Here is a 10,213-nt window from a genome sequence, read left to right as displayed (position 1 = left end):
CGTGCTGTGTGTCTGTGTGAGCGAGAGAGAGAAAGGAAGAAAGAAAACGGGTTAAAGAAAGAAACATTTACCCCCACTCGTGCCCCGCGTTTTCTTTCCCTTTCCCGCTCAAATGTAACACGTATGACCAAACCAAAAAAAAATATATATATTGATCATATATAATTATTGTGTGGGGAAACTAATGAGAGCTATTTTTGTGTTGTTGAGTGTTTTTTTTTTTTAACAATCAATTCATTATGCAGTAACAAGGGGGGAAAAAAGCTGTTTTTTTATGAAACTGTGGGTGGCTCTTAAAAGAGCCGTTGAATAGAGAAACAAGACATGAAGGTAAACGGCGTTACTGTTTACTTCTTCTTAGGGGCAGCCTTTTTCGCCTTCGCCGCCTTGGGCTTAGCTGCTTTAGGCTTGACCGTTTTGGCTTTCTTTGGGCTCTTGATCGCCTTTTTGGGAGCCGCCGGCTTCTTGGCCTTCTTGGGGCTCTTCGCTGCCTTCTTAGCGGCCGCGACGGGCTTCTTGGCCTTCTTGGGGGATTTCTTAGCCGCAGTGGGTTTCTTGGCTGCTACCTTCTTGGGCTTCTTGGCCGCGGCTGGTTTCTTGGCGGCCGGCTTCTTAGCTTTAGGTGCCGGTTTCTTGGCGGCCGGCTTCTTCTTTGCCTCGGTCTGCTTCTTGTTAAGCTTGAAAGAGCCCGACGCGCCGGTGCCTTTGGTCTGCACCAGAGTGCCCTTGGTGACGAGGCTCTTGACGGCGAGCTTAACGCGTGAGTTGTTCTTCTCGACGTCGTAGCCGCCGGCAGCCAGGGCTTTCTTCAGGGCGGCGAGAGACACGCCGCTCCTCTCCTTGGAAGCCGAGACGGCCTTGACGATGAGCTCGCCCACGCTGGGGCCGGCTTTCTTGGGGCGGGCGGCGGCCTTCTTCTTGGGGGCCTTGGCGGGCGCCGAGGCGGCTGGGGCTGGAGCGACTTCTGCCATTGTTCTGCTTTGCTGTGAGCGCGAGTGAGCACAAACTGCTGCAGCGTTCTGTAGAACCTCCCGCTGCAGCGAGGGGGCCGGCCCTTAAAAGCCACATGAGAACGTTGTAGACTCAACTCGCTCGATGCCGCACAGCCGTGTGGCAGCGACAGTCTCGCACTTGTGTTTTCTCTCGGCGTTTGTCGAGCGAAATATGGGTGAAAGCTCAACTTGGCGAGCGTAGAAATGCTCTTTCGTCTCCGAGAGGCTCCACCGTGTGTTGAGAAGACGGGAAGGGCAGCGTAACGACGCCGCGTTTAATACGGCGCTCACCGAAGCGTGCCACGCTACCGGCGTGCCGAACGGGCGGCGGCGCATTTGGCGTGCTAATCGGTGGAAAACGGCGACAAAAGGTGCCACGAACTGGGCGAGTGTTATCCGGTGCGTTGGAGGAGAGCCTCGTCGAGAGCGTGCTGGGCATCCGAGACGTGGGTGCGTTGTTTTGCTCGTCGTGCAAGGCGACCTTGAGGAGTGTGTAAAGCACAGTGTTGCCGTGTGTGCGCAGTATGACTTCCACCGTCGATGCGTCTTTGTCACCGGCGCTTCCACACTCGGAACGGCTCTCCATAGGTCCCCTAATACGCACTCGTAACACACCCAATATACCATAGCCAAAAATCTCATACTAACCCTAACACAAAATAACTGCATACACCCCCCCAACCCTAAAACACAAAAAACAAAATAACAAAAAAAAAAGACAAAACTTATTCTAAACATAACATAAAACTATCATGCCCTTTTTCAAGCCTAATACAAAATAACTGCACCTTCACTCTAACCCCAATACAAAATAAACCCAAGCTCATTTAAACCCTAAAACCCCATTTTTCATTTTAACCCTAATAGAAAATAACCATTTTCTCTCTCCAACCCTAAATAAAATAACCCCATCCTTCCTCCAACCATTATACAAAATCACTCCATCCTCATTCGAACCCCTCACATGAAACAACTCAAATCTCATTCTTGTACTAAAACAAATTAACCCCATCCCTCCCTCTATCTCAATAAGCAACACACCAAATTATTATTTTTAAACTTTTACTTTCATTTAACCCATTCCATGCAGTCATGACCATTCTACTTAGATGTGCATTCCTCAGTAGGCCGAGGCCATGTGTATCCAAATCATCAGGCTGATGGCTAATGTTGAAACTCACTTTTACTGAACCTTCCTTTGTATCCTAAGGCAAAGGCTTAAACTCACCGTCACTTTAACTCAATCCACCTTCATCATAAAACTGAGGCCTTTGACCGCCATACTATTTTACTTACTCTACCCTCGTCCTTTTGCCTTGCTCCGACCCTCTACATCATAAGTCTAGCTCTGAACCTATTCTTGCTCGCTCGAATCTCACCATTAACCTAAGGCTTCAACCAAATTCATCTTTTAGTGAACCAAACCAAATAGTCCTAATACAAAATAACTCTGTCCTCCCTCTTAACCTAGTACAACATAACCTTAACATCATTCTAACCATGAAACCAAATAATCCCATCCGCCGTCTAACCCCAAAATAAAATAACCCATTTTCATTCATACTCTAATACAAACCCCACCACCTTCTCTCTCCAACCCTAAAATGAAATAACACCATCCTTCCTCCAACCATTATACAAAATCACTCCCCATCCTCATTCGAACCCCTCACATGAAACAACTCCAATCTCATTCTTGTCCTAAAACAAATTAACCCCATCCCTCCCTCTATCTCAATAAGCAACACACCAAATTATTATTTTTAAACTTTTACTTTCATTTAACCCATTCCATGCAGTCATGACCATTCTACTTAGATGTGCATTCCTCAGTAGGCCGAGGCCATGTGTATCCAAATCATGAGGCTGATGGCTAATGTTGAAACTCACTTTTACTGAACCTTCCTTTGTATCCTAAGGCAAAGGCTTAAGCTCACCGTCACTTTAACTCAATCCACCTTCATCATAAAACTGAGGCCTTTGACCGCCATACTATCTTACTTACTCTACCCTCGTCCTTTTGCATTGCTCCGACCCTCTACATCAAAAAAATATCTATGAACCTATTCTTGCTCGCTCGAATCTCACCATTAACCTAAGACTTCAACCAAATTCATCTTTTAGTGAACCAAACCAAATAGTCCTAATACAAAATAACTCTGTCCTCCCTCTTAACCTAGTACAACATAACCTTAACATCATTCTAACCATGAAAACAAATAACCCCATCCGCCGTCTAACCCCAAAATAAAATAACCCATTTCCATTCATACTCTAATACATACCCCACCACCTTCTCTCACAAACCCTAAAATAAAATAACCCCATCCTTCCTCAAACCATTAAACAAAATCACTCCATCCTCATTCGAACCCCTCACATGAAACAACTCAAATCTCATTCTTGTACTAAAACAAATTAACCCCATCCCTCCCTCTATCTCAATAAGCAACACACCAAATTATTATTTTTAAACTTTTACTTTCATTTAACCCATTCCATGCAGTCATGACCATTCTACTTAGATGTGCATTCCTCAGTAGGCCGAGGCCATGTGTATCCAAATCATCAGGCTGATGGCTAATGTTGAAACTCACTTTTACTGAACCTTCCTTTGTATCCTAAGGCAAAGGCTTAAGCTCACCGTCACTTTAACTCAATCCACCTTCATCATAAACCTGAGGTCTTTGACCGCCATACTATTTTACTTACTCTACCCTCGTCCTTTTGCCTTGCTCCGACCCTCTACATCAAAAGTCTAGCTCTGAACCTATTCTTGCTCGCTCGAATCTCACCATTAACCTAAGGCTTCAACCAAATTCATCTTTTAGTGAACCAAACCAAATAGTCCTAATACAAAATAACTCTGTCCTCCCTCTTAACCTAGTACAACATAACCTTAACATCATTCTAACCATGAAACCAAATAACCCCATCCGCCGTCTAATCCCAAAATAAAATAACCCATTTTCATTCATACTCTAATACAAACCCCACGACCTTCTCTCTCCAACCCTAAAATGAAATAACACCATCCTTCCTCCAACCATTATACAAAATCACTCCATCCTCATTCGAACCCCTCACATGAAACAACTCAAATCTCATTCTTGTACTAAAACAAATTAACCCCATCCCTCCCTCTATCTCAATAAGCAACACACCAAATTATTATTTTTAAACTTTTACTTTCATTTAACCCATTCCATGCAGTCATGACCATTCTACTTAGATGTGCATTCCTCAGTAGGCCGAGGCCATGTGTATCCAAATCATCAGGCTGATGGCTAATGTTGAAACTCACTTTTACTGAACCTTCCTTTGTATCCTAAGGCAAAGGCTTAAACTCACCGTCACTTTAACTCAATCCACCTTCATCATAAACCTGAGGCCTTTGACCGCCATACTATTTTACTTACTCTACCCTCGTCCTTTTGCCTTGCTCCGACCCTCTACATCAAAAGTCTAGCTCTGAACCTATTCTTGCTCACTCAAATCTCACCATAAACCTAAGGCTTTGAATAACTTCACCCTTCTGTGACCCAACAAAAAAAGCTTGTGGAGATACTCATTTCCTCTCTTTCCTAACCGTATGCCTGGTTATATATACTAGACAGCTTTCATTACAAAGATCAAGTGTATAGTTCTAGGCTTCAATTCAACCCTAGTATGGTTTCCTGCCTCACTATTCCCCACCTGTAAGGCTGATCTCCTCTGGACTGGTCTTTCACAGGTGATGTGCAGCTTCATTTATCCCACGCCATACAGTTAGTATGGCACAGTATTTTAGTTTGCTGCTCTGCCCCTGAATCTTAGTATACTATACCAATTAAATGCAGACAAACAACTAAGTAAGTTGATTTACATACATACATACACTGAAGGGCATTCCTTTTACAATAATGGCTGCAGAAGCACTCATGGGGGAAAAAAAAAAAAAATAATATTAATAATAATAATTAGTATTATAGCTTACCATCGGCGACTTTGTTCTTGAATAAAACTGCTCTTTCGAAGAAACCGTGGGTGGCTCTTAAAAGAGCCGTTGGGTTTGGATTACGCCGCTATCACCATTTACTTGGAGCTCGTGTACTTGGTGACGGCCTTTGTGCCCTCGGACACGGCGTGCTTGGCCAACTCACCGGGAAGGAGCAGACGCACAGCGGTCTGGATCTCCCTAGAGGTGATAGTAGAACGTTTGTTGTAATGAGCCAAACGGGAAGACTCACCGGCGATGCGCTCGAAGATGTCGTTCACGAACGAGTTCATGATGCCCATCGCTTTGGAGGAGATACCGGTATCAGGGTGGACCTGCTTCAGCACCTTGTACACGTAGATAGCATAGCTCTCCTTCCTGGACTTTCTGCGCTTCTTGCCTCCTTTCCCGGCCGTCTTGGTCACGGCTTTCTTGGATCCCTTCTTGGGCGCGGACTTAGCTGGCTCAGGCATACTGCTCCTCGTCGAGTAAGACTGAAGAATGAGGAGGAGGCGATAAGCTCCCACATTATTTAGACTCTGGCATTCTAATACAAGAAGGTACCGCCTTTAGAATGCCGTCGTACGACCATTGGACAACAATTGTCCGCTCGCTTCTTCCCAACCCCCCACACTCCCTTTTCCCCTCCCCTCCCCTCCCCTCCCTTTTCTCCTCCTCCCTTCCCCCTCCCCTGAGCAGCATTCTCTTTGTTCGCCTACCCGCGCATTTGTACCCACCGTGCAGGCGGCACATTATTTTTCGCCAAAGCGGCGTTGACGGCGATGTTCTGTATAATTCTGATTTAATCAACGCAAACGGGGTAAATGGAAAACAATATGTATTCTTATATAATAATCAAATTATTATATAAGAATATAATGTCATATATATATATAAATATTATATATAAATTATGTTTTTTCCTCCTGAAAATGAGCTTCTTAACAAAGTAACCGGGAGATTCATAACCACCATCATTGACTTTATTGAAACAAACAAATATGATCAACTCTTTGTTCGCCTTCCCGCGCATTTTTAATCTACAGGGCTTAATCTGTTTTTCGCCACAGCGGCGTTGACGGCGACTATCAGGATTTATATATATTATAGGACGTATAGTTCTGATTTTACCAACGCATACGGGGGGGTGTAAAACAATACATATATACAAAGTAACATATATGTACTCTTCCCGTATATTACATTCTTAATACAGAGTATCCGGGAAACTGCCTTATTTGAAACAAACAAGCTAAGATTAGAAACAGGCTCTTTTGCTGGATTTGTGAGTGGCTCTTAAAAGAGCCGTTGGGTTTAGAGCTGTTCAGGCCGAGCGTTTAACCTCCGAATCCGTACAGAGTGCGTCCCTGGCGCTTCAGGGCGTACACCACATCCATAGCGGTGACGGTCTTTCTTTTGGCATGCTCAGTGTACGTGACTGCGTCCCTGATCACGTTTTCCAGGAACACTTTGAGCACACCGCGGGTCTCTTCGTAGATCAGACCGGAGATACGCTTGACGCCACCACGACGAGCCAGACGGCGAATAGCCGGCTTAGTGATACCCTGGATGTTATCGCGAAGCACTTTACGATGACGCTTGGCGCCTCCTTTTCCAAGGCCTTTGCCGCCCTTGCCTCTGCCGGACATCCTAGCTGCTTCTTTTCCCAGTCGACGAGAAGAGAATCTATGAAGCTGGAGCACCCGAGGCACGCCAATTATACCCCTCTATAGGACCTAAATGAAAGCAAGGGAACCGAGCGACGTCACAGTACATCAGCTCCGCCTCATACTCTGTACGTGTGCAGAACGCTTGTTTTGCTGTATAGCCACTGAGTGGGTAGCCATACAAAATACAGTCAACCAGAATTCCGTTCTCTCTGGATGTACTCATGTTCAAAATAACGCAGCACACTTTGGATCATGCATAACCTTCACTGTGAATACTTTAACTCAACATGATTTAGCTTTGAAACCTACAGCCTAGCTCCAGACCTGCTTGACCATATAATGACGAAGTAACCTAAACTGCAATTAAGAGCTAAAATCATTTCTGAAATAGATTGGTCTTATGGCGAAATCTTAAATAAATAAATAACTGAATAAATTCATACAATTCAGTGACCTAGGCATAAGATGAACTGTTTAGTGAGGCTGTGTATGAGCCTACTTTGAGTCACTGTAAGAAGTGGATAGGGGCCATGTGGCCTTTGTAAATAAACATTTATGCACTGTTTTCTAAAAATCAATTACTACAATAATAAGTGTGTATATATATATATATATATGCGATCCTAAACCGCACTCCACTACTCCCTAGTGCACAGCGTTTTTTCGTGACACCGTGCACTCCATAGGGAGTAGTGAGCTGCTTGGGAATTGGACAGTGCAACTCCGGTTCTAATGTCATAGCTTTTTCTGAGCTTTTTTACTGTTTAACTATTGGCCAACGAGCGAAATTGCATTGTTTTTTTGTTTGTTCGTTTTTTCGGTTGACCGATGCCGTTTCGGCAACTAGCTAATAACGAAAATAATCTTTTGTAAACAAAACACTAGCTAGCAAGCTACACAGGCCGCCCAGCTCTGAAAACCAGAAGATACGCTGCTGGTAGCCGGGTTTAAGCACGACTGTTTCTCCCTCACTTGCTCCAAATAACAATATAGAGAACTACGCACGTGTCCGTAATATCGTTATTTTTGTGATTAATTTTTAGACACCTAGCCATCATGCTACTCTCCGAGGTGGCTTCTCGATTTCAACCACGGCAGTAAACGTATAAAATGTTGCTAGCTATATACACGGTTTCATAATAAAACCTGACTGACTCGAGCGAGTGTGTATTTATCTGACAGGTATTTACACTCGCTGGCGTAATGCTATTGTTTGTACCATCCGAGTTAGCTAGCATGCTAATCGCTATGTTAGCTCATGTGTGGACCTGAAAAAGCAAGTTAACTCAAATCACTCAACAGCCACAAATCACGGCTGTATTGCGTACTTTTATGCTACAACTCCGCATGTGGCACTGCACTGTGGTCAATAAATAATGACCCCTCATAATTAGGCTCATATTTGTGCTTTACTGTTTATGCTGGCCGAGTTAGCCACGCTGCTAATCGCTAAGCTGGCTCCAAGCTATGTACAACTCCACACATAGATCCAGCAACGGCAGTTCTACGTCGATTTGCTGTGACTGGGTGTACAACTTTAGGCTCTCCGCAAAATCGACTTATCGGATTTCAGTATCCACTTCATTTTTGGCAAGTTAGCAAACGTTATCGTGCCAACAGCGACACAACGGAGCTGACCAGGTCCAGTCTCCAGCTCACGCCTATTCCACAAAGCAACGCAAAGTGTAATGACTCACATGTCGTCATGTAAAGACGACGTTTCACATGTATGAACATTAAAAGTAGTTAACATAGGTCTTAACACGACAAATACCTCGGTCAGCCGTCCACTCCCCTCTGATGGCTGTCGCCATGTGCGCCTCGGTCTCGTATACAACAAAGTCACACTACATCACGCCATTCTAACGTGCGTGGCGATTATTTCACACACACACACGACAAGAGTACGTGTCCTCCCTTAATGCACCTGAATGCCTGAATAAATGACATAAATGGCTATTTAGTACTAGGGTTACGACCTTGCAAGCATAAAACAAGCACACACTGAGATCAGCCCACTACTGTACACCATGGCACACGGTTTACTTTTTACTGTGACTGGACGTGCAGTTATCAGATTTCATCATTAGATGAAGAGAGGGAGGGTGGTAGGTAGGTAGATAGATATGTATACATAGAGAGATAGACAGAGATAGAGAGAGAGAGACAGGCTCCATGACAACATATTGAACAAGTAAATCCACATACAAAGGGTTTGCAACGTTTAGAAAATACAACGCCAACAACCCAGTACAACAATAAATCAAATTCAAGAATTAAAGAGCCGGATCACATGAATGGTTGAATCAATAAAACACTGTACGTCATCTATACTTTTCGAAAACGTTCTAAAACAACACGTGATTAGTCCTAATACATGGCACGTGTGTCAATAGGCTGAACTTGTAGTTAGGCATCATGGGAATTGTAGTCCTTGATCTTGACACTACAGGATAAAGACACATTGTGTCATTGACACATTGACATAGACACACTTAAAGGAAGCATAGTGTTTTATAGATTCAACCAGTAATTTGTTCTTTTTTTCTTTGTCAACACATATTGCTCAAACACAAACCAGTACAGGGTTTGTATTTTCTGTCAGATTGAATAAGTATGCATCAAGCTCTCTCTCTCTCTCTCTCTCTCTCTCTCTCTCTCTCTCTCTCTCTCACACACACACACACACACACACACACACCCACACACACACCCACACACACACACACACACACACACACACACACACAACCACCACCACTGACATATTTCTGCACATAAAATAAAACAAGGCCAACTTAAACTAAACCCACACCATTTGGATTCCTCAGGTTTTCACTATACATCTTCTAATAAATCTTCTTCTAAAGTCATATTGGTTAGCAGTTAGTGGAAGAGAAAGGAAGGAAATAAATTGTGGTGAGCAAAGTAAGTGTAAAGCTCATGATGAAGTCAGGATGAGTGGTAGCAGTTCGGCTGGACCTACCTCTTAGGCTTCTGATGGAGTTTCAGGGCTAGGCCCTAAGACTATGTAGTTGCAGAACGTGAATGGAGTAGTGATGCCATCTGGTGGTCAGAATATGTATCTGCCAGGCCAGGTTCCATATATTTTCAGACGTATTCCCTCACAACATTCAACATGACATGACTTTAAACATTTGAACCTTGACATCACTAAGCTACAGTTTTGGATCAATAAATCCAGGTGAAGATACTGAGATACCCAGTTACACTATACATGAGTTACATGAGGACAAAGTCAATACTGTGGTTTAAAAACACAAACATGACTTTTGGAGTCCTTTGTCTAGTTAGAACCCACACTGCAAGATAGATAGATAGACAGATAAATAGAATACATGTGAAAATGCATTTGAAACTAACTGCAGATGAAGGACAGTGCAGTTATGAAAAATAAGAAATGAAGTGGACAGATGACGATACATAAAAATTTAATAATAACACTGTATTATTAAGTAATAATAATAAAGTGTTAGTAGTGTCCAGGAGTGCAAATGTATAGGATGTACAGTAAAGTGTTAACACTGACATTGGCCATTAGAGAAGATCTTCAC

At 43.5% G+C, this 10,213-nt stretch overlaps 3 protein-coding genes across 3 annotated transcripts; all 3 read right to left on the bottom strand.

Moving 5' to 3' along the window:
* Positions 1 to 347: 347 nt before the first annotated feature.
* Positions 348 to 971, bottom strand: LOC140547128 (histone H1-like). The gene has a single exon (XM_072670684.1). It carries the CDS (start codon positions 969 to 971, stop codon positions 348 to 350), a length of 624 nt encoding a protein of 207 aa, XP_072526785.1.
* Positions 972 to 5,066: 4,095 nt separating this feature from the next.
* Positions 5,067 to 5,441, bottom strand: LOC140547037 (histone H2B). Its single transcript, XM_072670546.1, has one exon. It carries the CDS (start codon positions 5,439 to 5,441, stop codon positions 5,067 to 5,069), a length of 375 nt encoding a protein of 124 aa, XP_072526647.1.
* An 864-nt stretch (positions 5,442 to 6,305) lies between these two features.
* On the bottom strand, positions 6,306 to 6,617 carry LOC140547095 (histone H4). Its single transcript, XM_072670621.1, has one exon. It carries the CDS (start codon positions 6,615 to 6,617, stop codon positions 6,306 to 6,308), a length of 312 nt encoding a protein of 103 aa, XP_072526722.1.
* Positions 6,618 to 10,213: the final 3,596 nt, after the last annotated feature.

Source organism: Salminus brasiliensis, chromosome 24, assembly GCF_030463535.1.
Source record: "Salminus brasiliensis chromosome 24, fSalBra1.hap2, whole genome shotgun sequence".
Taxonomy (NCBI): Eukaryota; Metazoa; Chordata; class Actinopteri; order Characiformes; family Bryconidae; genus Salminus; species Salminus brasiliensis.
Note: the sequence above shows the minus strand (reverse complement) of the source record. Positions and strands in the feature narration are given on the sequence as shown.